The sequence below is a fragment of the Aspergillus bombycis genome, assembly GCF_001792695.1.
Source record: "Aspergillus bombycis strain NRRL26010 chromosome Unknown contig00031, whole genome shotgun sequence".
Classification (NCBI taxonomy): Eukaryota; Fungi; Ascomycota; class Eurotiomycetes; order Eurotiales; family Aspergillaceae; genus Aspergillus; species Aspergillus bombycis.
In genome coordinates this window covers 1-25,244 of record NW_019170033.1, presented here as the reverse complement: position 1 = coordinate 25,244, position 25,244 = coordinate 1, and the positions used below count along the sequence as shown (strand labels likewise).

At 51.4% G+C, this 25,244-nt stretch overlaps 9 protein-coding genes across 9 annotated transcripts; 6 read left to right on the top strand and 3 right to left on the bottom strand.

The window, feature by feature from the left end:
- Positions 1–1,557: 1,557 nt before the first annotated feature.
- Positions 1,558–3,990, bottom strand: ABOM_004511 (Zn(II)2Cys6 transcription factor; the record flags this gene model as incomplete). Its single annotated transcript, XM_022531640.1, has 1 exon — positions 1,558–3,990. The coding sequence occupies one exon, from the start codon at positions 3,988–3,990 to the stop codon at positions 1,558–1,560; it is 2,433 nt and encodes an 810-aa protein (XP_022390180.1).
- A 3,369-nt stretch (positions 3,991–7,359) lies between these two features.
- On the top strand, positions 7,360–9,402 carry ABOM_004510 (putative alpha-L-rhamnosidase A; the record flags this gene model as incomplete). The annotated part of the gene is made up of 2 exons (XM_022531639.1): positions 7,360–8,475; positions 8,527–9,402. 2 exons carry the CDS (start codon positions 7,360–7,362, stop codon positions 9,400–9,402), a joined length of 1,992 nt encoding a protein of 663 aa, XP_022390181.1.
- Positions 9,403–9,683: 281 nt separating this feature from the next.
- ABOM_004509 (oxidoreductase) lies at positions 9,684–10,662 on the bottom strand (the record flags this gene model as incomplete). The annotated part of the gene is made up of 3 exons (XM_022531638.1): positions 9,684–9,884; positions 9,940–10,165; positions 10,223–10,662. The coding sequence occupies 3 exons, from the start codon at positions 10,660–10,662 to the stop codon at positions 9,684–9,686; spliced, it is 867 nt and encodes a 288-aa protein (XP_022390232.1).
- Positions 10,663–11,576: 914 nt separating this feature from the next.
- ABOM_004508 (sugar transporter) lies at positions 11,577–13,699 on the top strand (the record flags this gene model as incomplete). The annotated part of the gene is made up of 13 exons (XM_022531637.1): positions 11,577–11,644; positions 11,692–11,811; positions 11,861–11,879; positions 11,925–12,114; positions 12,169–12,215; positions 12,268–12,322; positions 12,384–12,502; positions 12,549–12,815; positions 12,863–12,984; positions 13,034–13,206; positions 13,260–13,325; positions 13,373–13,453; positions 13,500–13,699. 13 exons carry the CDS (start codon positions 11,577–11,579, stop codon positions 13,697–13,699), a joined length of 1,527 nt encoding a protein of 508 aa, XP_022390231.1.
- A 613-nt stretch (positions 13,700–14,312) lies between these two features.
- On the top strand, positions 14,313–16,860 carry ABOM_004507 (Zn(II)2Cys6 transcription factor; the record flags this gene model as incomplete). Its single annotated transcript, XM_022531636.1, has 8 exons — positions 14,313–14,591; positions 14,638–15,390; positions 15,441–15,693; positions 15,741–15,860; positions 15,914–16,309; positions 16,357–16,439; positions 16,496–16,554; positions 16,608–16,860. The coding sequence occupies 8 exons, from the start codon at positions 14,313–14,315 to the stop codon at positions 16,858–16,860; spliced, it is 2,196 nt and encodes a 731-aa protein (XP_022390233.1).
- Positions 16,861–16,979: 119 nt separating this feature from the next.
- ABOM_004506 (MBL fold metallo-hydrolase) lies at positions 16,980–17,855 on the bottom strand (the record flags this gene model as incomplete). The annotated part of the gene is made up of 1 exon (XM_022531635.1): positions 16,980–17,855. One exon carries the CDS (start codon positions 17,853–17,855, stop codon positions 16,980–16,982), a length of 876 nt encoding a protein of 291 aa, XP_022390216.1.
- Positions 17,856–18,310: 455 nt separating this feature from the next.
- ABOM_004505 (uncharacterized protein) lies at positions 18,311–18,751 on the top strand (the record flags this gene model as incomplete). Its single annotated transcript, XM_022531634.1, has 1 exon — positions 18,311–18,751. The coding sequence occupies one exon, from the start codon at positions 18,311–18,313 to the stop codon at positions 18,749–18,751; it is 441 nt and encodes a 146-aa protein (XP_022390235.1).
- Positions 18,752–20,902: 2,151 nt separating this feature from the next.
- On the top strand, positions 20,903–22,272 carry ABOM_004504 (uncharacterized protein; the record flags this gene model as incomplete). The annotated part of the gene is made up of 2 exons (XM_022531633.1): positions 20,903–20,968; positions 21,715–22,272. The coding sequence occupies 2 exons, from the start codon at positions 20,903–20,905 to the stop codon at positions 22,270–22,272; spliced, it is 624 nt and encodes a 207-aa protein (XP_022390234.1).
- Positions 22,273–23,870: 1,598 nt separating this feature from the next.
- Positions 23,871–25,226, top strand: CweA (putative GPI anchored protein; the record flags this gene model as incomplete). The annotated part of the gene is made up of 1 exon (XM_022531632.1): positions 23,871–25,226. A coding segment is annotated over one exon (1,356 nt), but the record flags the coding sequence as incomplete, so codon positions are not given.
- Positions 25,227–25,244: the final 18 nt, after the last annotated feature.

Sequence of the window (25,244 nt, the reverse complement as noted above, 5' to 3'; positions counted from 1 at the left end):
GATAATGGTATAGGTATAGGTATACAACCAACAAATCCAATCAATCAATCAATCAATAAATGAATCAACCAAACCCCAGTCCGAGTCCGGGGGACCTGCCACACTTATATTATACTCCATCCCATCCCCAGATCAACCCATGCCCATGCCCAAACCGAATTCCAATAAAATCAAACGAGTTATAGACCCATCGGCAAAATACAAAACCCCAACCTTGTCCCCGAGCTCGAACCCCCATAGTTACTACCGTTTAAATTCGAGTAACCTCAGAAAAAAAAGAAACCAAAAAAACCATGCCGATCACCTGGCCACATGGTTATGTCACCGTCCGAGTCCAGGTCCTGAAACGGTGACTAAATTTCCCCGGAGCTTTGCAATTTAACCGACATTTTGAGTTTGCGTTTTGGGTTTGATTAGTTCTTTTTCTTTTCCCCGGATTTTTCATCGTGTTCCTGGGTCGGTTGGTCGGTTATTAGGGCGTGTGTGGTGTGGTATTAACCGAGCATCGAGGCCGAGTGTTGACCTTTGATGATGTCGGGCCGGGGTTGCGGAGTCTGGGGTAACTTTCAGGACCTACTTTATGGAGTACTTTACGGAGTACTGACGAAGGTTGTTGTCGGGTTGATGTGTATTGCATGGTGGGATTCTGATTTCTCTAGAGGTTGTTATTTATACCTTGGTTAATTTTTTACTTTGACTGTGTCTGACTATCTTGTTTTCTCTGTTTGAGGGTATTGTGATGCTCAAACTTCTCCCGGGTTGTCCATAGCTGTGAAGACGATGTTTATTTACAAGGTATCTAGTGATCATAATAGTTAAATGACTACAGAACAGTGACGGAGAAAAGGAATACCCTCACAGCCCCGGACCACATATCAGGTGGTGTTGCCCCTTGCGGAAAAAGATCCAACCGGTGCCTGACGGTCGTGCACAACCATCGAAGATCGCTACTTCTAACGGCCGGTTCCTTGATTCGATCCTCCCGAGATCTATCTACTGTGTATCTACTGGTGGAGATAGATTCTGATCTTGCTTTTGGTAATTTTACCTACGGTATTTAACCGAGCACGTGGATTTGGGGTTGGGAGGGGTGGGAGCCGTTCAATGGGTGGGGATATTACCCGATTCTGAAGAGTTATGGTTATCCGCTTGGAAGAGTTGGCGAGGTACTGTGAATTGATCTAGGTAGCTTACTCTTAGAGGGATGGATGTGGTCAAGGACAATCCCTTAAGATGAATGTCATTATATACCATACTACACATACATATACAGACGTCAATATCCACGTCGTAACCAACTATATACATCCCCCACCCCGGCATAGCATGGTGTTCAGCTAGATGCGATCTAGCAGAACACAGCTAAACACCTGTGCATACGCAGTATGACGACACCGATGCATGTCTACTAGTACCCTGCTCGATGCTGCTGCAGCTGGGCAGATCCCGCCCACTGATAGGCCCGGCGCAGAGCCGAGAACCCCCTAGGGATATGCATGCACGCAAGCCCTAATTACAAGGCTAGTCCGGTCCCCTTTCGTGTCCATCGGTAGAGGGCTAACACAGCCTTCCGCCGGTGCCGGATTTCGCTGTGATTGACAGGCGCCCGCGCGCCTGCGCAACGGCACTGCGCATCACCTGCCGGAAGTTTCGCTGATACTCCGTGTTCAGCGTCACGACGCACGATTCCGTGGCGCGGATCATCACTTCGCACGCGTTCAGGATGCCTTCGCCCGCTTCCTTCTGCAGGCGTTCGACGATCAGTAGCAGCAGGAAGCTGCCTTGCAGTAATTGGATGCCGAAGAAGTACGGCATAAAGCTAATATCAGGATCAAACCGGAGGATCTGGTCGACTGAGTCGGCGGCGTCCAAGGCGTGGGAGATCGTCGAGGCAAATGCAGGGGAGGACGTCCAGAAATCCTTGTCTTCGATCAAAGAGACCGGGTCCCACTTGCCCACGAGGAGGATATGCAGAACGTGCACCAGGTACGACGCATAGGAGATCACCGTTTGGGTATGCCAGGAATAGGCTTGGGTGAGGGCGGGATCAACCCCATGGTCCGGCTTGGGCGGCGGATATGCATACAAAAGTGGGGCTTCGGGATCCGAGGCAGTGGCCGCAAAAGTCGTCAAGCTGGCTTTATACATCTCTAGTTGGCGCAAGACTTCGTTGACATGCACATCCCACGCATCCTTCCCATTCAGACGCACTCCGAGCATCGGATGGTTGCGAGACTGATTCAAGTCAATCAGTTCTCCGGTGATGGTCATCAGGGGCAGAAAAAAGCCGAAGATAGAGTGGTCGTGGCAGATGAAATTCGGAAACACGCGACGTTTATTCTTGTCGCCTGACAGTACGCACTGTGGCCCATCAGGTCGAGGACTGTTGCTATGGATATTCCCCGACTGCCAGGACCCTTCGTCCAAAGGTAGCAGTAGATCTTCGCTTTCCGCGTCCAGTAAGGCCAATGGCCGGTTGTAGCACAACGCCAGATGACGATCCATGATGTACAATAACCACCACGCCCGACGACGCTCCTCGCGGTGCTCCTCGGTGATCGTGTTTTGCGTGTCCTGGCGGTCACAGACACAGTTCAAGCTCGGTCGCGTCGGATTCGAGTAGTCAAAAAAGGGTCTGGGGTCCACCCCGTTCCAACCCGGTAACGCATAATCGAACGATGGGCTCGACCCTTCGGTCTGAGTATCGGCATTCGGCAGCACCTCGATCTCCTGGTTCAGCTTGAGCTCGCGAGCTAGGGTAAACGCCGCATGCCACCATCGCATGCTGGCCGCTTTTTGCTCGCTCGAGGAGATGATGGATGCGACGTGGATATAGGTAATCACATCATCCAGCGATCCCGCCGGTCCCACCAGGCCCCGATCATCGCCTCCCCCTTCAAACGGATGGTGTACCGTGGTCGGCGGCAATTCCTGGCCCACTGGCTCACTCAGCGATGCCCCCTGGTCTTTAAAGGATACGTGAATCAATGGTCTCAATAAACGGATCGTGAGGGCGCACAGGAACTGGCAAATATTCTTCCGCTGCTGCGGTGAAATCGACAAGGCAAAAGCCCGGTCATCCAGCGCCGCCACCCATAACATACTGGCCAACAGTGCCGGAGTGCTGGGGCGCGGCGCATCGCGACTGAGGAACGAGGCTTTGCGTAAGATATAAGAATGGATATGATGGCACACCGGATGCATCTGGGTTGAAAAAGCGCTGGTGAAATACAGCTCGAGCAGATCGAACACCAGCCTCCGGGGCAGGTTCGCATCCAGAAACGGCATCAACGGCTGCAGGACCGGATATTTCAAGGAGGCCGGCGGCACTCCCGACGTCTGGCTCACCCCCGTCACTTTCGCGCCTTGCGGCGTGGGACCGCTATTGTTGGACAAATCCACTCCACTCCATACATCAAACATCCGGGGAAACGGTCCCTCCCCCAACCCCCCGCCCAAGAAATCGTATGAGCCCGGAGACACATGGGCTGCGGCCAACCATTCTTCCGTCACATTGCCCCCTGGAGCCAGCTTCCGTGGGGGCAATGGCACCTCGGCTTGCGACCGACGCTCGTCGACACTGGGCGCGGATGCGGTCATCTCGTTCGTCCCCGGCGACCGGTGCGGGAAACTGGACGAGGGAGAGCCATTCGGGGCTGGCGTTGCCACTGCATCCGCCGTCGCCGGTGCGGGGATCCGTCCGTTCGAAAGCGTGGCGGATACCTTTTCAGTGCCGCCCTTGGTGTCGGTCTGCTGCGATCGCGCAATGCGACCTCGTTTCCGACGTTCCCGGGTGAATTCGCAGTGGATATCACTGCGGAGGCAACGCGAACAAGGAAAGGCCCGGTCGCATCGCACGCGCCGTGAGTGGCAGGCGTCACAGGCGATGCGGTTGCGTCTCCATTTCCGCTTGGCGGTGCTATTTTGCAGATCATCGGCTGTCTCTTGTGTATTGCCTTGCGGCGCATCCCCCGACTGGGCTGGGTCCATGTCAGGTAGACATTGGTGGTGGTCGGAGGGTTGCAAGAGGAGAGAAGGTTCTTCTGAGGGAGGAGTTAGCATGAGCCAAGACCTGGGGCAGTTGGAAAAAAAGTACAACGGCCGGACCTGGTTCCGGACAAGACGAGATCCAAAGGAAGAGGAAAAGATCAGGTGTATAAGTATCGCATGGGTGGGGAGACTCGAATGACCAGAAAAGAATAATCCGAAATGCAATATGATCATATATCGAAGTGACCCAAGAAAAGAAAAAAAAAATCATAAAATAAATAAAAATAAATCAAAGAAAAAAAAAAAAAAGAAGACGGTGACCCGCAAGAACAGGGGCCAAAAGGTCGCAGAGAAGCTGCGGATGGAGGAATCGCGGGGGAGAAATGAAGGGGACCGACTGGTCTCCGCACCGACTCAACTTACGGAGTACTTACTAGTACTAGTAATAAGTACGCGGTCCACTTTCAACCTCGGCGAATTTAAATTGATTGGTCCTTCATCCAAGACACTCTCGTCTTCGCGTTACGAATCTTTCACCACCGTCAACTCTTGCAAGGAAAAAGTCTATTCTTCTGAATGGACCAGCCTTAATAACCTCCCGTGGATGAACTATCGTCCTTTAGGCAATCGGTGAGCTGCAACTACTAGTAGTAGTTATACGACTCGGAGTATAATAAAGTAGGCAAGGGTTCGACTTTAGGTTGAACAAACCCTGCGACGTTACGTATCTAGTAGGAAGAACCCGGTCAGTAGTCTATGCTAGGATACAGGAGCACTTCGATCTCCCCTGAACTGACCAGATTGCTATTTATATTCATAAACTCTGAATGTCTCAGGTGAAAGTACCCCAGATTTCCACTATCCCGAAAGATCGAACGATCGGCGCATCTCGCTGTCGTCCGGTTCGCTTGCGGGAAAATGGAGAGAACAGACTCCCTGTGGTCTGTGCACGCCATTCAAGTACAACCTTAATCATCTCGTGGACTTGAGACATTTTCTCTTTGCGTCATAGGGGACGCTTTCGCAAAAGAATAGAAGTTCTCGAGGGCCCATCGTCAATAATAACTCAAGTCAGTTGGCAGAGTGCTTGCACGTCGGCTGGTCAGAAGCACACTTAAACGTATTCCTCACCGTATACATTTTCAGTCACAAGGATGATGAGAAACAGATTGCGGGATGCATTTCCCCAGAATGTCTAGACCTTGAAAGATCATACGACTGATGCCTCCTTCACGCGTGTCATGCTCCCTGAGGAAGGAATAGCATTACGCGTGTATGGGGTCAGAAATAGGTTGTGATCATCACAATCAGGCTCTAACGGTGGGTCTAGCGGTGGAAGGATATGTATAATGGTACACAAAAGTTTGTTTTTGGTTCAAGGCCACTCGGTTGTCCCAAGATGCACGGAAGATGGGCTGCTTCCACTCAGGTACTACTGGTAGTATCCAAGGGAATCAGGTGATTTGGTAAACTTCAAGCGTCAGCCGGTGTTGGCTTAGCATCTCTCATAATTGCAGCCACAAATAGTAAGCACTGAGCGATATTATGATTATACAATCGAAATCAATATGATCGTGCATCTTGTTTTGAAACTTCGACTCGTTATCCAACTTTTGTCAAGCAAAGTTGATTTACAATCTTTGCCTAGATGGACACCAAACAAAATACTATTTTATTTGCCAGGAGCGGAATTAAGATACCGCCTGCTGGATACCAGCCGGTCAGCCGAGGCGACACATTCAAGGTTGGCTGTTAATACTTAATTCGCCATAAGCTAGAGAGAGGATCCTCCAGTGTGGCTGGCACATGACACAGAATATGCCAGAAACTTACCATAGGGACGCTTCGCAATATGTCGTCCAGCTACTACTAAACTCATTTACTCACAAAGGCCCAAACAGAAATCATCAATGCCTTATATTTAAGCTGCTAGGTCTGTCAGTCGATCATGCCCTGATGGAATACCATAATACCTCAGAGTCCTTCACTATTGTCGAATGTCAAAGCAGCTTCCAGAAGCAGTGCTTCAACCATGACGCTGTGACGCACGGAGGTAAGTTAAGCCTCCATTCACAGTTGATATCTACCAATGTCGTACAGATAGAAGCTATAGGAACGCTAATTCGATCTGTAGTTACTTCTGTGATGCAATGAAAGGAGGATCTCTAGACGATTGGGAGTCCTGAGGTTAAACCATTAATCCGCAATGATGGACAACCTCTGGATCAGGCTTGCCCAAGGATCCGATAAAAGCAGTAGAATGGGTCGAATATGGAGAGGAAACGAGGGGCAATACACGGCTGACTCGTTGATATTGGTGAAAGCGTTTCAAAAAGACGAGCCATCGAGACTAGCTCAACCAGAAACTAGCTGGTGTCTGAGTTCATACTCGGGGAGCGCTTCGATTACGCCATCCTTTTGGCATGTTAGTTGCATTGTAGGTGGAATTGTCTATCTTTCACTCAACCTACCCTGATTCGAGATGCAGACCTATTCGTCTATATATAGAGCAGACCCGCTCATATACCTGGAGGATGAGGGCAGGTTTCTATGAACCACTAAGTCTAGGATCTGTTCTAGTAGCGAAAGCGGGCGAAATCTCGGTCGATCTAACTGAACCACGAAGGACAATAGCCGATCGTTGCTTTAAGACCCTGAAGCTATCACTCTAATATAGGGGAGCTTTAGGTGCCATTCTGCACAGGAAGATATCCCGAGGCTGCTCCGAAGTTGGTCGAACTGAAAGCGCCCTACTTGTCATTCGGAGATGTGTGGGGTAAGGACGGTCCAACATGAAACGGGTGAGTATTGCAACACCATGAATAAATGAGCAGTATATACTACTCTTCTCTCCTGATTCCTGAACGACAGCCACAGTTATCACGGAAGGCCCATGGAATGTAGAAGAAATATAAGGACGGATTCTATGGAGCCGTACGAGCTCGAATCGGTAGGGAAATGGGTTGAACTCGGAACGAGAACGCATTCAACTGCCGACATACATCCTGGTTCGGCGAGGCGATCAAATCAACCTCGATCGGGAAAACATCGGGAACCCCACATCAATGCACGGACTCCCCACACAACGTCATTTTCTGGGGAAGCAAGACGACCCTTCTTCGAAACTCGGTCTGATGATCCCCCGATTAACGTTCTTAGGATAGTGTTTGCATTCAATAGGAGGGAATTACTGGTATACCTGCACCTCGGCCAGCGTTCCCCCGACATTCAATCGGCTTTCCCGGACGACACGTTCGAGGAGATTATGCTGGTGACGAAGTATGGGCGGGGGTTGGATTTAAAAATTTGCCTAGGGCCGGTAGACACCATGGCCAAGGTTCGGATTCCGTTTTGCACACTTCAGACGCAATGCACCTTCCGTGGTCTGCGTGGCTCCTGAGCCCAGCTCTCCTGGCTGTAGCCTGCTATGGCGTGCCTTACAACGAATATATTCTTGCCCCCGCGTCACGACAACTCGTTCCCCTTGAAGTTCTCGACGTCAATGGCTCTGTCACAAACCCCTCCTCTCTGACGCAATCCAACAATGGAAATGCTACATTTGATGGACCAGCCTCTGTCACGTTCGATTTTGGCCGCAACATAGCCGGCATTGTGTCTCTGGACATTGGGTCCTCATCCACACGCAGTGCCTTCATTGGCGTGACTTTCACAGAGTCAAGCCTGTGGATCAGCAGTCAGGCCTGCGATGCCACCGCTGATTCAGGTCTCGACTCCCCACTGTGGTTCCCTGTTGGCCAAGGACCCGGTACATACACGGCAGAGAAGAAACACAATCGCGGCGCATTCCGGTACATGACCCTGGTCACCAACACAACTGCCGCGATATCTGTCCGCAATGTCCAGATTGACTACACAGCCGCCCCATCTCAAGATCTCCGCGCATACACGGGCTACTTCCACAGTAACGACGAGCTACTCAACCGCGTCTGGTACGCGGGTGCATACACTAACCAGATTTGTACGATTGACCCAAGTACAGGGGATGCATTGCCTTTCTTAGGGGTCATTAGCTCGGATAGTAACATCACTCTCCCTGAGACCACCCCTTGGTACAGCAACTACACCATCTCCAACGGCAGCAGCACACTTACAGACGGTGCGAAACGGGACCGTCTGATCTGGCCGGGCGACATGTCAATTGCACTGGAAAGTGTTTCCGTGAGCACGTTAGACCTGTACAGCGTGCGCACCGCCCTAGAGACTCTGCTCTCTCAACAAAAATCGGACGGCCGTCTACCCTACGCTAGCAAGCCGTTCAGTGATATTGTGAGCTTCACCTACCATCTCCACAGCCTCATTGGTGTATCATACTACTACCGACATTCGGGCGATCGGGCTTGGCTATCTCAGTATTGGGGCCAATACCAGAAAGGCCTGCAATGGGCACTGTCCAGCGTGGATGACACCGGACTTGCCAACATCACTGCTAGCTCTGACTGGCTGCGATTCGGAATGGGAGGCCACGTAAGCACTTTGTCCTCGTCAAGCGATATCCCAGAGAACTAACCCAAGCAGAACATCGAAGCAAACGCCATTCTCTATTTCGTCCTCAACGAAGCCCAAGAACTGTCCCAGGCCATCAGCAACCATACAAATGCCAACTGGACCAAAATAGCCAGCGGTATCAAATCCGCCGCCAACAGGAATCTCTGGGACGCCAGTACCGGGTTATACAAAGACAACGAAACAACCACACTCCACCCACAAGACGGCAACGCATGGGCCATCAAGGCCAACCTCACCCTCTCCGCCAACCAAAGCCGCACCGTCTCCTCCGCCCTGAGCTCTCGCTGGGGCAAGTACGGTGCACCAGCTCCCGAGGCCGCAGATGCCGTATCCCCTTTCATCGGCGGATTCGAGTTGCAGGCCCACTTCCTCGCAAACCAACCTCAGAAAGCGCTGGACTTTATCCGCCTTCAGTGGGGCTTTATGCTGGATGATCCCCGCATGACGAACTCGACTTTCATCGAGGGGTATTCCACCGATGGATCTCTCCACTATGCTCCGTATACCAATGACGCCCGTGTCTCGCATGCTCATGGCTGGTCAACTGGGCCCACGGCGGCGCTCAGTTTCTTCGCAGCTGGACTGCATCTTACAGGTCCTGCTGGGGCGACGTGGAGGTTCGCCCCGCAGCCGGCTGATTTGACGAGTGTGGATGCGGGATACACGACCGCTTTGGGGCTCTTTTCGACGACGTTTAGGAGATCGGAAAATGGAGATTATCAGGAGTTGACCTTCACTACTCCGCAAGGTACGACAGGTGATGTAGCCCTGGCGGGTGTCGAAGGAGCATTAGTTTCGACGGATGGCGAGCGTATTTCTCTAGTGAAGGGAACCGCGACAGGCATCCCTGGAGGCTCATGGGAGTTGGAGGTTGCAAGTCAATAGAGCGGGATCAACTTTATATACCGTTCCAAGACACAAAGTAGAAATATTACTCCATTCTATCGCCTCGTGAGAGTTACCTTGTAGTCTATACATCTAAAGTCTGTTTCAATATAAACACAGGCATCTATTGAGGCCAAGCAAGTGACGACCAAGAGGTACACCACTGCATAAATCAAAACTATGTAAAGTTAATCATATGATTTTATTTAGTGAATATCTATAGTAATGTATAACCCATATAAAAACGCCGAACCATGCCATCATCGCAAGACATGCAATCATTAAGCAGAAGCACAGTGGCCACCATCGACCCTCAAGTCCGTTCCAGTCATCCAGCCGCTGCCGTCCGCGAGCATGTAAACTGTGGGCGCCTTGAAGTCCTCGGGAACACCCAAGCGGCCAAGCAGGGCACCACGCATCCAGGTCTCCTCGACCTCGGGCTTCTCCTTGAGAAGCGCATCGGTCATAGCCGTGCGAATGTACTGGGTATTCAATTAGCATTGCGAGCCAGAATAACAGCCAAGGAGTAAAACTTACACCAGCGGACAACGTGTTCACGCGAATACCATACTGGCCCCATTCCTGAGCAACAGAGCGACACATCTGGTGCACGGCCGCCTTGGACGAGTTATAGGCAGTACATGTCAGACCGCGGTTGGCGATCTGTCCAGACATCGAAGCGATCATCACAATACTTCCGGGCGTGTTTTGCTCCTTGAAGATGCGTGCGCAGTGCTTGGCTGGGATGAAGGTTCCGATGACGCTGCGCAGAATCAATCAGTATCTAAGTACTTTTATAACTGGCGAAGTGTAGACCTACTTGACGTCCAGCATCTTCCTCCATCCGTCGATCGGGTAGTCCAGCGCAGGCACCATCTGCTGAATACCAGCACAGGTGATCGCGCCCCGCAAAGGCATGTTCCGCTTCAGTCCCTCGGTGGCGATCTTCTCAAGCACATCCTTGGTCAGCTCCTCGTTGGTGATGTCGCACTGCGTGTATGTGGCCTGCAGTCCACGCGCGGAAGCCAGCTTCTGCACGGTGGCCCATTCCTCGGCGCTGGGGGTGGGCAGGAGGTCCAGACACGCGACATCTCCGCCGGCTTCGAGGACGGCCGCTGCAAGGACGATTCCGAGTCCGCGACCGCCGCCGGTGATCACGACTGTGCGGTTGCCGAGAGAGAAAGGGCCGCCGGTCGCGGGAGTCTGGATAGAGTCCGGGGCGACGACGGTCGTGTTCTCGGGGACTGCGGAGGGGGCCATTTTGGTGTTATGAGTTTGTTTGGGAGATTATCGTGTCTGGGGGAGCAGGAGCGACTGATTGGAAAATTGGGGGACTCATATATATGTTTGTATTGCTGAGCTCTGTGGCGCTTATCCACGACTAAACTAGTAGGACGGCCGATTCAAGCATGGAGAGGTGCATGTTTCACCATATTGCTTGGGGATGCTTATCCACACATGTCCACATGAGTTCTTTGGTCGGCCAACCGAACATCGGGTACGCTGCTCATGGTGGACACGATACTACCCCGACCGATGGTTGTGTTTACCCATGGGGGGTTATCCCAGCAAGGGGCGCCTATTTGGTCCGGAAAGGGTAACCTGGGGGAAGTCCGGGGGGTGGAGTGTGGATCCGTTCTGCAGGCGCTAATGACTGCTCTTTTAGGAAATCGGGCCGTGGTACCGAAGTGGACTCCAGCCGACACCCCGGAAGTTGACCGGCTACCGGGATCAGGGAAACTACTGTTGCTAGGTACCCCGGTATCTCGACCCTCTTCGGTGGGAATTGGCCCCCATGGGAGATTCAGTGGTCTGAGCTCTATTAATGTATCGGGGGGCTTCTTTACTCAGATATCTTAAACAAGGGGGCCAATAGTTAAGATTGTAGACTGCAGACGCGCAACAATGATAGGGCTGAAGTGTACAAGTTAGGGACGCCTATACGAAAGTTTAAATGCTGCGCCATTTTCCATGTTACGCCTCCGAGAACCTTCCCCGGGGCCCCGCAATTCGCAGCCTGTTGACACGAAAACACACGGAAAAGTTCAAACTATGACGTCCGAATTTTTTCCGGGGTAGAACGATATATAAAAGTACAAGTAGTCCCAGGAACTTGGTTGTTTCTCCGCGGTAAACACATCTAAGTCGCGACAATAATTAGACCGGCGGCCATAATGACTTTTCTTGTTGGAAAGCCGCTGACTATGGCCATTACGGCCACTGCTGGCAGTGGCTTCCTTCTGTGAGACTATGTTTATGCCCTCGCATTACTATGTACTGACTGGACAGTTTCGGTTATGACCAAGGTGTCATGTCAGGTCTCTTGTCGGGAGATGCCTTCGTTCACACCTTTCCCGAGATTGACACCACCACTGGTGGCAATGGTAGCTCGACTTTGCAAGGAACTGTGTAAGTTTCACCAGCATGACCCTTTGGGCTAGAGCTAACAAAGTATCAGTGTCGCCATCTATGAGATTGTGAGTCACCCTCGCCTTCCTGTAGGCTAGGTCTGACTGTCATAGGGTTGTTTCCTGGGTGCCATTATGGCCCTTGTTTGGGGTGAGAAGGTTGGACGTCGCATGTGTATCCTGGCTGGCTGTGTCATCCTCTCAATCGGTGCTGCCCTACAGGCCACTGCTTACGGTATCCCCCATATGATCGTGGGTCGAATTGTGGCAGGTGTTGGAAACGGACTCAACACTAGTACTATCCGTACGTACTTTCCCTGTGGCATTTGTGTCTGGTGGACCAGCTAACGTTAAATAGCGGTTTGGCATTCCGAACTGAGTAAGCCTGAGAGCCGAGGAAAAGGGGTAAGTCTCCACATTCAGCGTAGGTCTTGTCTCTTTTACTGACGTGTTACAGCTTGCTATTGAATTGTGTATCAATATTTTCGGTGTTATGACTGCGTACTGGGTCGGTAAGTTCAGGGCTATGCTCCATTCCCCTTCTCTTTTCCTCGGCAACCTCTGACAAAACAGACTATGGTATGAGCTACGTCAAGAACGACGCACAATTTCGATTCCCCCTTGCCCTTCAGATTCTCTTCGCCATCCTCACTTTCATTGGCATCCTTGCCTTGCCCGAGTCACCTCGTTGGGTAAGTTGCCCCTTGTCTATCAATGATTTCTTAACTAACAACCCAGCTTATTGCCCACGGCCGAGAAAGCGATGCCCGTCGTATCATTTGGTCTCTCCAACCCAATGCCCACAGCATCGGTGAGGACGATGCAGTCGTTAACCAGGATGTCGCCGAAATCACACAAGCTATTAGAGAGGAACAATCCGCTACAGAAGAGAGCTCTTTCATGATGGTGTTCAAGAACGGTCCTCAGAAGTTTCTGTACCGGACACTGCTTGGTATGGGCGGTCAGATGATGCAACAGTTATCTGGTGTGAACCTGATCACATATGTGAGTAGCTGTCCACCGCTGGAGAACTCACGGTCTAATGCAAGTAGTACAATACCGTTATCTTCGAAAAGTCCGTCGGCATGACGCACAACTTGGCGCTGTTGTTGGCAGGTTTCAATGGTGTGGCGTACTTTGTGTCCACCTTGGTCCCTATCTGGACTATTGATCGGTACGTTGAGTACTATTCCCGTGTATGAAGGACTGAACTAATTTTACAGGCTCGGTCGACGGAAGCTGATGCTTTTCGCTGTGGTTGGACAAGGCGCGTGCATGGCTATTCTGGCCGGCACAGTGGCGGATGGTGGCCATGCCGCAGGTCTGGTAGCCACCGTGATGCTGTTCCTCTTCAACTTCTTCTTTGGAGTGGGATTGCTTGCCATTCCATGGCTGTGTATGTTTATCCCCCATGATCCGGCCCAGATTCAGCATACTAACCATCGGCAGTGCCTGCGGAATACTCCCCGTTGGCCACTCGTACCCGATCAGCAGCATTGGCGACGGCAACCAACTGTACGTTTATCCCAATTATCTGCCATGTGTCACGCTAATTAGTCCAGGGATCTTCACCTTCTTGGTAGTGGAAATCACTCCGGTCAGCATTGACAACGTTGGGTATCGCACGTATATCTACTTTGCCGGTATGTACTACGCACCCGTATACACTACTATTGCTAACCGTAGCAGTGTTCAACTTCTGCTTCATCCCCCTGATTTACTTCTTCTACCCTGAGACGCGCAACCTCACTCTGGAACAAATCGACCACTTGTTCACTGGCGAGAAAGTGAAGCTTCACTGGCACCCATCGATGGGAACTGCCGGCGATGCCGAGCGTCGTCTGGGAGAGAAGGACCCAGAACTTGCCGGTGTCCAACACGTTGAATAGATTATTTAGTTTTCTTTCCTGTTTCCGGGGTATCACAGGGCCTACGCTCGGTGGTGCTATGAGTTAGTGTACAATAATGGAATGTCTCCTTGTCATCATTTTTATGTGTATTCTTAATAAATACTACACCTACCAGACATAAGGCAAGACATGTATCAAGTAACTCTGTTGCAATGTCCGTAATGTAGAACCCTAACATCTCCAAAAAAACCCCAACCGCATCCAGGAACCCTAAAGTTTCAAGTCAATAGCCTAAGGTACTCACACATGACATGAACCACGGCTCTGCAACATCGCTAACCTGTGTCCCTGGTTCTACGCAACCTACTCCATCATACGATAACCGGATAAAGAAATAAGAATGAAAGTTGGGAGGCCCCCACAGGGATTCCAGAGGCCATCTCCGTGTTTTCCCCACATTTGATCAAACCGGGTGGCGGTTATCGGTGCCCGATCCGGTAATCTACCCGACACGCTGTCGACGACCCCAAACTTACTTTTTCAGGTAATTATAGACTTTCCATTCCTTTCCCCGTATCATGAGGGTTAGTGAGTCCTTCAATCACCTCAATCACCATGACCGACATGCCTCAGGACACTGACCCCTTGCGTCATGCTCCCCGGAAGCGTACGCGCACCGGCTGTATCAATTGCAGTAGACGCAGACGAAAATGTGGGACACTGCCATCCCCCGGAACTACTTCTCCAGAAGCTCACGATAGCCTTAGGTGACGAGTCCAAGCCAACATGCACCGGCTGCAGACGGCGCGGCGAGAAGTGCCAATGGCGCGTACTAGGTTCGTTCCGGGAGGCCAATATCAAGGTCCTCGAGCCTGGCCATCCGTCCATGAACCAATCGGTTGGTCGGAATAGTCGGCAGAGTAAATTCAAGGTGGGCTGCTGCTGTGATGAAATGCCGTCCCTATCTGACCGAGTAGATATTGAATGTCGACCCTCCTTCGGCCCGAAAAGAGCGTGCTCGTAAAGAGCAGCCGCTGCCCGAGAGGGCGCCATCCCCTCAACCTCAACAGCAGGAGGCTTCCGCGCCTTCGCCGCTACCTGTTACTTATCCGGATCAGGCTCCGGTTCAATTACCACAGCCCGACTTCAATCACTGCGAGGATCCAGGTCTTTCCCCGTCGCTGTCGAGTAATGCTTCCTTTTACCCGGCTGCGGAGGTCCGCAACCATGAACGCGATAGCCGCCGCAACGATGAGGCGACTAACGAACTCCCCAATCACATTCCCCATAACGCTTCACCTAACCACCCGTATATGCATTCCAGTCCTGAATTTGTTATTGATGAGCTAGCCGCGTTACGGAGTTTCTCCAATAATGCTGCATCCTTCCCTCAAACGGCCCAGGAACCCTACCAAAGCATTGCCTCGCCTCTCTTTGATCCCAGCGTCTTCTCCGATCCAGTCAACTTCACTAATGATGTCTTTCTGCCTGGATCCGCCTACGAGGCGCTGCACACTACGCTGCGGAACCGCCAGCTCTGGACTGCCCGACCAGACATCCCCAGTCGGTGTAGCTCGCCAGCGTCAGTGCCAGACTCCGGGGCAGTGACTCCCAATGCGTTGCATCCGAGTCAAGTAAACCACTACTCGAGACCAAGACGCCCGTTTGAACTCTCCCCAGCTCGGGAAAATGTGCTGTGGCAGAACTATCTCAATGAGATTTGTCTCTGGGTGTGTAGTTGTCCCACGTCGGTGCATTGAACCTCGTACTGACCGAGCAGCTTGACATGTTCGACAACCATCGTCACTTTGCGTCAACCTACCCTCAGATGGCCAAGTCGGCGCCACACCTCCGCTATTCTATCTTGGCCTTATCCGCGCGCCAGATTGAGCGGAAACAGAACCAGAAGTCCCAGTCCGAAAGTCTTTCCTTGTACCAGGAGGCAATCCATCTCCTCCTCCCGGAGCTAGAGAGCAAGACAACGCCGGTGATAGCGTCATGCGTGATTCTATGTGTCTTGGAAATGCTAAGCTGTACGCTTCTCCACCCTTCTCAATCCGACACTCCTAACATCCAACAGGCAATCCGAAAGAATGGCGCCGACATCTGGACGGCTGCGCATACCTCATCCAAGCAGCCGAGATCAACGGATTTTCCGGGAAAGAGGAGCAAGCCCTCTTCTGGTGCTTCGCACGAATGGGTAACTATACCCCCGACTCTCACGCAGCAGCAGCATTGTTTCTAATAGAGCAGACGTCTGCGGCGGCCTCATCTCCGAAGAAGAAACCATCATCCCCATCCACCACTGGATCCCCAAGGACATGAGCCCGGCCGAAGCCTCCCAGCACTTCCTCGCCTCCAACATATCCGCCTTCGACACCTACGCAAACTACACCGTCTACCTCTGTGCCCAGACCCTCGGCGTCCTCTTCAACCCCTCCTCCCAACTTCCTCCGTCCTGTGTCTCGTGTCGATACCTCGGCAGTCCCGATGATCGAGACACCTACGTGCACCGCTGGACGCGTCTTTTCGACAGCGTCGAAGAGTGGTACGATAACCGGCCGAACCAGATGAAGTCGATCTTCGTCATACCGGCTTCAGCGGGGCCGAGGCCGTTTCCGACGGTTTTGTATGGGAACGGCGCTGCTAGTATGTTTTCCCTGAGTTTGCTCTCTCGCATATACTGACGCGGCTAGTCTCTGGCAATCAATTGTATCACACGTGTGCGTTGCTGCTGCTTCAGCGGAAGCCAAAAACTCTTTCTCTCTCCCGGCGGCCGGTATGTTTCCCGCTCTCTGAAGACTTGGTTGAAAGTGCACGCTAATACAACTCTAGAAATCCGTCCTCTGGCACGCCAGACAGATCTGCGCCATCTCCGCTTCGAATACCCACCAGTAAGTTCATTGCCCCTCCGTCCAGTCGAAAAAGGTACTAAGTAGTATACCAGCGGCTGCTGGACAAACGCCCTGCAACCACTCTGGCTAGCCGGCAAAGCCATGTCACATCACTCCGAGCACACCGCCATCATTGAAACATTGACGCGCATCGAGCGAGAGACCGGCTGGGCGACCGCGTGGAGAGTCGAGGATCTGAAGGACTTCTGGGGCGAGGACGACGACATGGACGAGATGGAGCCGATGAGGATCGACGTGGAGGGGGACGTGAGTCTACAGACTCCGCGGAGTATCCGGAGCCATTAGAACAGAACTATGACTAGACACGCTTGACGATGTTGATGACTAGAGATTCATGACATGGTTGTCTGTACTATACTAGAATATCAATCATAACCCTAACAAATCCATGCCCAAAACAGACATCACGAAGCCTCTCTAAATTCATACGCGTTCTGCCCAAATGCCGCCTTCGCACCCGCTAGGATAGCGTGCGGATTAATCCTCGACGGAAACAACTCCTGCATCCTGCGATACAGCTCCTCAGGGCTACTCGTCGTGGTAACCGCGTCCTCAAACGCAAGGATATACCGTCTCGTACTCTGGATATTAAACACGCCATCCACCGTGCCAGCCCTCTTATGCCCCGCCACCACGGTATGAGGCTCCAACGCCTCAATTATATCCAACGCCCTCAACCATTCCCGGCGTTTGCTCGTCGTATCCGCCTCGCCGAAGAACTGGTGCACATCGCCATATACAACGTCACCCGCCACGACGAGACGCAGATCCGGAACCCACAGGGCCGTCGAGTCATGCGTATCCGTGTGTCCCAGGTCAATGATCTGGAACACATGATCCTCCATCGTGAAGGTAGTAGACGGCCACGGTTCGGCAGTCCTCTGCGGCTGGTAGATCTGGCCCGGGAAGAACCGCGTCCAGATATTGGCGAACTTGGCCGGCTCAAGCTGGCCCTGTGAATGCGCTACTGTGGCTGGCGTGGCGATTGCCCGCGCGGTTGGCCATCGTTTCAGGAGCACTGGGATCCCGAACCAGTGGTCGCCGTGTCCGTGCGTGATGTATATATACTTGAGTGTTTTGCCCGGTGCGGTGGCTTCGATCCATTGGATTAGTTCTTCCGTTTGGGTGACGGAGATCGGGGTGTCGACTAGCACGGCCTCGTTGGTGCCCTGGATGAGGGTGCAGGAGATCGGGGAGAAGGCGCTTGTTTGTCCGTCTCGCTGAATGGCGATGGGGAGGCGCGAGGAGACCCATACGTCGGCTTGGAGGGGGGAACTCATGGTATTGTAAATAGATGTCGGGTGGGACTAGCGTGTGTGTGTGTACCCTGTTATTCTGGGTGGTTATCTCCTGGTGGCCTCAGCCGTGGTTATATAAACTGCCTACAGACGGGGCAGTGAGGCCAAACGTCATGGCTGATAGTAGCCCTCGGTAGACTTCTTCCGACTTTATTGGATTTGTCAAATTGAGCAGACGCTCATCTCAGATCGGCAAGGTAGGTGGTTTTCACCTCGGCGATTGTGCTGTGTCCTGGCAATGGATTGGATACAGGCGGGAGTATCAGTAATCCCGGAAATGGAACTACCGATGCTGCCCTACAAGTGAAACTAACTATATATTGGACCATGACTTATACAGAACATTGAACCCGAGTCTTATCCCCCAAGAGAATCACACTATTTCATGCGCAGCCCTCCAAATAACCAAACCCCCATTCAACCAAGCCAACCCAACGATGCCCCGCTGGACCTTCTACCTCTCGCCCAACACCCTTACGCAGGATGAAAAAGGAACCATCGCCAGAAAAGTAACAGACCTGTATATCAGCTTCGGCATCCCCGCCTTCTGGGTGAACGTCTTCTTCCACGAGACCGGCGAGGGCAATTTCTACAGCGGAGGCGAATACCCCCCTAACGCCGTGTTCTTCCACATGGATCACGCGGCCAGCAAGATCGATTCTGAGAATCTCCGGGGCGAGTTCATTCGGAAGGTCAATGATATTGTGGGGCCTATTCTGGACCCCAAGGGCATTAAATGGGAGTATAATCTCTACGAGCATCCGAGGGATAACTGGAGGATTAATGGCATGATTCCGCCCATGGAGTATCCGGAGGTTTTGAGGGAGTGGAGGGAGAAGAATGCGCCGGTGGTTTATGAGGGGGCGTATAAGTTATAGGTGATTTCATTCTTTTTTCTTCTTTTTTTTTCTTTCTTTCTTTGGGGGATTTGTTTGATGGGATGCGAAAGGGGTATTGTTCTGTATGGGTGGGAAGTTGAGGCATGAAGTACGACATGTTTGTAACTAGAGACACAAGGGTAGTTTGAGAATGTCTATGGCAATTGATAAGGACTGAGGACCTCCACTAAGTCTAAGTCGGAATGGTCAATGGGTTGAAGTATATAAGTGAAATGCAAACAGCGGGCACAGTATGAGATGACCTCGGCTATATGATCTTGAAATGGTTTTGCCAAGTCACTCTGTGATAGTTTCACTGCTAGGAGTTTACAAACATATTTTCTCCGCTCATAGAACATCTACCAGGTGTAGTTTTCGTCTGTGGGTTTGATGAACCGCTTGATCGCATCTCTCCTCTGAACGTCTACCACTACTTGTATAGCTGATATATATACATTCTGCAATATAAATCGGTATCATGTAAGCTACCGATAAGATAGAAATTCCCAAAATAGAAAGGAAGAGAAAAAGAATAGTCCCGAGAAGATGTCTGAAACCGAGCTCAGCTCCAGATTCAATTCCTGGATACTCTCAACCAGAAACATTGCTACTTCAGCTCAACTCCCTAGATCTGCCAACCTGCCTAGGCAGCTCTATACTGTATTGTATAACAAACTAAATTTTGACCAGATTATCTAATCTTTAGTCTACGTTGAAGCTTAAAAGACCCCTAAATTAGGAAAATCAGACCTCGTTTCATTATACATAACAATACAGCTATTCGGATTTTCCACAGGGTCACCAGGTAGAGCCGAGGTTGTAATTCTGATAAGTACATATTTGCTGTACCGGGTTCGATTGAATCTGCAACGATCCGAAACTGGGGCGGATCCGATCTCGGCTCCGACCCGCACTGCGGGTTAGGTGCAGATTTTGAAACCCCCAGACTTCAGCCTTAATCGCTCGACGTGTACCTGGACTATGAGCTCAACAGTATAGCCTCTAGAGAAAGAAGAGCTACTTGTGTTCAAGCATCTGGAGTTAGAAGACAATTCAACATATTGCTCAGGTTTGCGTACGGCTCTTGTTATCCGTAAGGTGACTTCTAGGGAGTATCCTGATATGAAGAATATCGAGAGTTCTGATGTGTTCTATAACTCATGGTCAAGGGCCATGCATCAGAAACAATGATTGTCGCTTAGACCCGTTTCTCGCGTAGAGAACCAAGGCGCTGGCAAGGGAGGGAAAGGAGGCGCCCTTGCGGGCGAGCACACAACTCCACAATTGGTGTCTGAGCGATATCCTCCGTAGGGCGAATATCTACATTTCCTCGACTTATTTTTAAGCACATCTGGACCAAGAGACTACTGCCTATGCGGTACTAGGGCAAAACGCGACAAGATTCGAGGATACCTGTCAGGGGCGGCAATCAAGGGATAAACTCGTTCCACTTTTTTCTGCAACCCCTGAGTCATGTCCTGTGCGAAGGTCGATTGCGTTGCCCTTCATTCTTTTACCTTTTCGTCTATGGCATTCCTTGACTGACCATGGATGAGACGAGACATTCCGTTTCGACGCGACTCCTTGGCGTGACGTGCAACTCATTCCCATCGTTGCCATGGAAGGTGTAGGAAGTATCCTCGGCTACACCGTCTGGTTGATGTTTGAGATTTGTAATTTTATTGATATACTGGTCGCGATGAGGTAATGGATGTCGTATTCGTTTTTCGACGTGGAGTTTGGGGCACTAAAGAAGAATAGGAGAAGTGGATGAGGGAATTAGACTATTGGCAACGTTCTGCCAAGACGCGTAGTAGCGAGCTTAAGTAATGGCGCAATTGCAGAGACTTTTCTCGCCTCTTGCTCTGGAGCATGGTTCAATGCGTCAAAATTAGCGCTTCAATGCCATGGCGAGAATGGCGGTTGCCTAAACGATGGTTCATTCTGGTCGGTCAACCTGCGTTGTGATGGAGAGGATCGGTGTTGATGGGAGAAATCTGGCCGCCTGTGGACCGATTGGGGGGAAATCAATCGGAACATCCGTCCTTGTTGTTGAGATTAGGGGTAGGCTAGGTTAATAAAGAGATCGGAGAACCAATAAAGATGTGAAACAGACAATAAACTTAAAGAAAAATATATATATATATCAAGATGGCCAGCAATCAGCCTTTCGAAGATAAACGAAATGTTCCAGTGTGCGAGACAGATGATCACATCGTATGGTTGTAGTGATATAAATTAACGAATGTAATGTAATAGAGATATATAATGATCAACCGGATCTCTATTCCTAACATTGTCGTACCGAGTACTACTAATAATTAGTGGGGATCTGCCCTACGGAGAAATGAATCCACTCGGGACCATTGGCTGTACTTTTGCAGAGGAGTATTTGATAGTATAGAAATAACAAAATCCTTGTTTTCCCTCCATCGTTCTCAGCGACTCACAACCTGAGATGACCCATGGTTGAGATACAGACCCATCCAGACCCCACAAATGTGGCGCATGCTGTCAAGCAACGAGAACACACGCCACACCGCCCTAACCCCGATCACGACTAGCGTACTACGTATATTGCCTGGGCAATCTCAGTCGCCCCCCTGATTGGCCCCGAGGGGGAGATGAGGAATGGATTTCCCCTGGAAATAGTAACGAAAATGCATGACCTGAAACCACTGGACCACGCTGTCAGGTGGATAATAACTTCAACAAACCCCCCCCATCACCATCAGATGAATTAATCTGGGAGGAATCCTGACGTTGACTCCTTTTCGTGAATCCATCATTTCATCCAAAGAAGAAACCCAATACTAGTATACCCCCCCCAAAGAGGAAGTCGTTATCGACCCTTCCCAAGATGGATTGAGGGCTGAAACGGCGGAAGTTTATTGTTTCACTCTTTATTACTGCACTGTGTCGCTCCTTATTTTCGTTTCGTCCCTTCTGGGAAGGATTTGCAGGGTGAACCTCCTACGACTGCCCCGGCCAACCTTCTTGTATACAGACCTGTCCCTACCCCTCTGTGTTCGCAAACATTCGTGAAGATGGCGCCGTCCGCACTCGCTGCCCTCGGGCGTGTCACATCCCCCAAAAGCTTCCACGACGGCCCAGAAGCCGAAGCTCTAGTGTCGCCTCTCAGCCCCGCGGTTCCCGATTACGATCCTACGATCAATGCAAAGCCCTACTCACCTTTTTATCGCCATGCGACGCAAAACTTCACCGCACAGACCCCGAATTCCACGCTGAAAGTACCCAACGCCGATGATCTGGAAACCGGCGCCAGTGCATATCGACCATCCGGGGAGTCAGACAATCGCCGCAGTTCGAAGCTCTGGACGGAGAAGAAGAGACATTGTGACTGGCTCAGGGCATTGCCGAAGAAGCAAAGAATAGCGGTGAAGGCGGTCATTGCTATTGTAATATTAGGGACGATGGTGGCTATCGCCCTGGGCATTACGGCGGCCGTTGGGGGAGGAGTGTGGAAGTCGAACCACCAACAGGGGGCTATTGGATCCTGAGTGCGTATGTTCTTTGGCGTTGAGAGACATGGCCAGGTCTGACTCGGTTTCTAGTGCTTCCGACGGGGGGTTTCTTTTCTTTTCTTTTCTTTTCTTTTTTTTGGACAACTGCTTACGGATTCCATACTCTTCACTTCTCCCAACGCACGCTGGGATAGCTGTTCTGCTAAAGACTTCCGTTCCGGTACAGTGGACCGGACGAACAAGGGGCGACAACCAGAGGAAAAGGTATGGCAGAATACCCCGAACAGGCGTGCGACGGGGATTACCGTGTAACTATATGTCGCTCGACCGGCCCAGACAATCGTCCAGACGCGTGGACTTGGGCCGGGTTCGTGACTTTTCCTTCCTGTGAGAGAGAATTCGTCGATAACAGCCAAGAAATAAGATCATTCATATTCTTAACTCGGAACAAAAACTAGAGTGGGCCTGGTGGCCTGGCTCGGCTACCATCCGTAGATTTGTGCCTGATCGCCTAGATTGGGTGCCTGGCGGCGGAGGAAAGTCGGCCCGTGGCACGTGACCCACAGGTGCTACAAAAAGGCCGATCACGAACATTCCTTTGGGATTTTTTTTCTTCTTTTTCTTCATTACATCGAAAAGCTTTAACAGAACCTGCCACGACCGTCGTCCAGTCTTTATCCCACGGCGACGTGTTGCCTTCGGTCTACGGACTGATTGGTTCTGGAGAACAAAAACTCCTCGATAGGAAGTTTGCCTTTCGTTGGGTCCTCTTCAGTGAGGGCGATGAGGGGTGAATGTCGATGACGGGATACATACCGACTTGGAAAATATCTGTGATATCCACACAAGTCTACTTAGCATGCAATTGAATGTGAACAAGTTACTTCAGATCTTTCTGGCACACAACTTGTAGAAGGAAGCGTAGTCCGTAGAAAACAATTGTTTTTAAACCACGTGCGGAATGTTGATGTCAGGTGCTTCCTGTCACGAAAAAAAAAGAAAAAAGAAAAAAGTGACTTTCAAGGTTTCTGCAGGAGCCATTGTCCACGTCCTCGATTGCGTCAAAAGGGCCCAGATTTCCGCAAGGTCAATGCATTGCGATCCTCTCCTTTTTACAGGACCAACGCGACGCGAATCTTGTTCGACAAGGACTGGAACAACAGGGGCATGGGCCAGACGACGGTCGAGGCAGGGGTCTCCTCCAAAAAAGGTGCGCGGAGCATACCGGTCCCTTCAAAGCCACGAAGTGAGGAATGCTCAACCAGGCAGTCCGATCAACCCTGGACGTAACAGGATGTGAAAAACAAGGCTCAGGCCCAGCGAGGCCCATTCCTTTGGGGCATTCTCAGCTGAAAAACAATCACTCGGTGGTGTTTGTTTGTGGCGCTCAAGGGGAGGCCGACATACCAAGCGACAGCGGGTTAATGGTATTGGGATGATAAAAAGGTCAACCACGTCCAGTCCTCTGATGGAGGAGGAATCGAGAAGTCGCAAGGCCTAATCAGAAGTCTTTCTTTCAGCTACTTTCCTTAATTAGTATTCATTTGAGGCTTGTGCCTGCACTTTGGCTATCAGCCCGTTGTCACTCTTTTAGATTCAGTGGACTCCGAAAGGAATAATAAAACGCAAGCAAGATGAAGGGACTTCAGAATGGTATTCCCATCGCGATGCTGGCTGCGATGGCCAGCGCCCAAGGGCTCGGTGGACGCCCTAAAGTTGATACAGGCAACGGTGTGGGAGTAGGCTTCAGTAACCAATTCTCCCACGAGGTGAACAACTTCAACAAGGACGACCACTCCGCCGACGTACACACGGAGACCAATATTGTCAAGGCCCCGCCGCACCATGACGGTGGTCCACATGGTGGCCACGATGGTCACGGACACGGGGAGGGAGCACACGGACACCAAAAGCGTAGCGGCAGGGGTGCTATCGACACTGGTAACTCTGCGAGCTTCGACTTTAAGAATAAGTTTGACTCCAAAGTGAACAACGCCAACATCGATGACCATTCGCTCGATGTTGATGAGAACACCAATATTGTGACACCTCCACCTCATCCTCATGGACACGGCGGACACGGACCCGAGCATAAACGCCGGGGCGAGGATGAGCCACACGGAGGTCGAAAGATCGACACTGGTAACGACATAGACTTCACTTTCACGAACGAATTCCACCATGAGGTGAACAACTACAACGAGGACAACCACGGAGTTGATGTGAGCAAGAACACCAATATTCAAGTCGCACCCCCTCACGGCGGTCCTCACGGGTCCCATGATGACCACGATGGGCAAGAGGGCCACCACAAGCGTGCGTATCGACCCGATGCCGGCGCGGCTGATGAGCCTGGTAAGGTAGATACTGGGAACACGGCCAACACGGAAGTCTCGAACTCGGTTGACTCGAAGAGCAATTCCGCCAATATCGATGACCACTCTGTTAAGGTGCACTCTGACGTCAACGAAGTCGTTGGTGCACCCCCACATGCTGAGCACCATCAGGATGGGCATGAAGAGCCTGCCGAACATCATCAGGAGGATCCTGCGAAGCCCGTTGAACATCACCAGCAAGAACCTGCGAAGCCGGAGGAACACCCTCAGGAGGAGCATAAGGAGCCTGTTCCTACGTGTACCACCTTGACTCGTGAAGTGGTGCACACCGTTGTCCGCACTCTGCAGGGCAACTCTGAGCCCACACACGCTCCCCAGCATCAGGCGGAGGCTCCAACTCCTCAACCCGAGGGACCCAAGAAGCACGAAGAATCCGGACATGCCGACCCCAGCCATGAAGCGCAGAACCCAAAGCCGACAGGCGCTGATGGCTCTCACCAGCAAGAATCTGGAAATGATGAACACAGTCCCAAAGAGAGCCCCAAGCCGACTGGCACTGACGGCTCTCACCAGCAAGAATCCGGACATGACCACGACCACGACCACGCGGTAGAGACTCCCAAGCCCACTAGTACTGATGGCTCTCACCAGGAAGGGTCCGGTAATGATGAA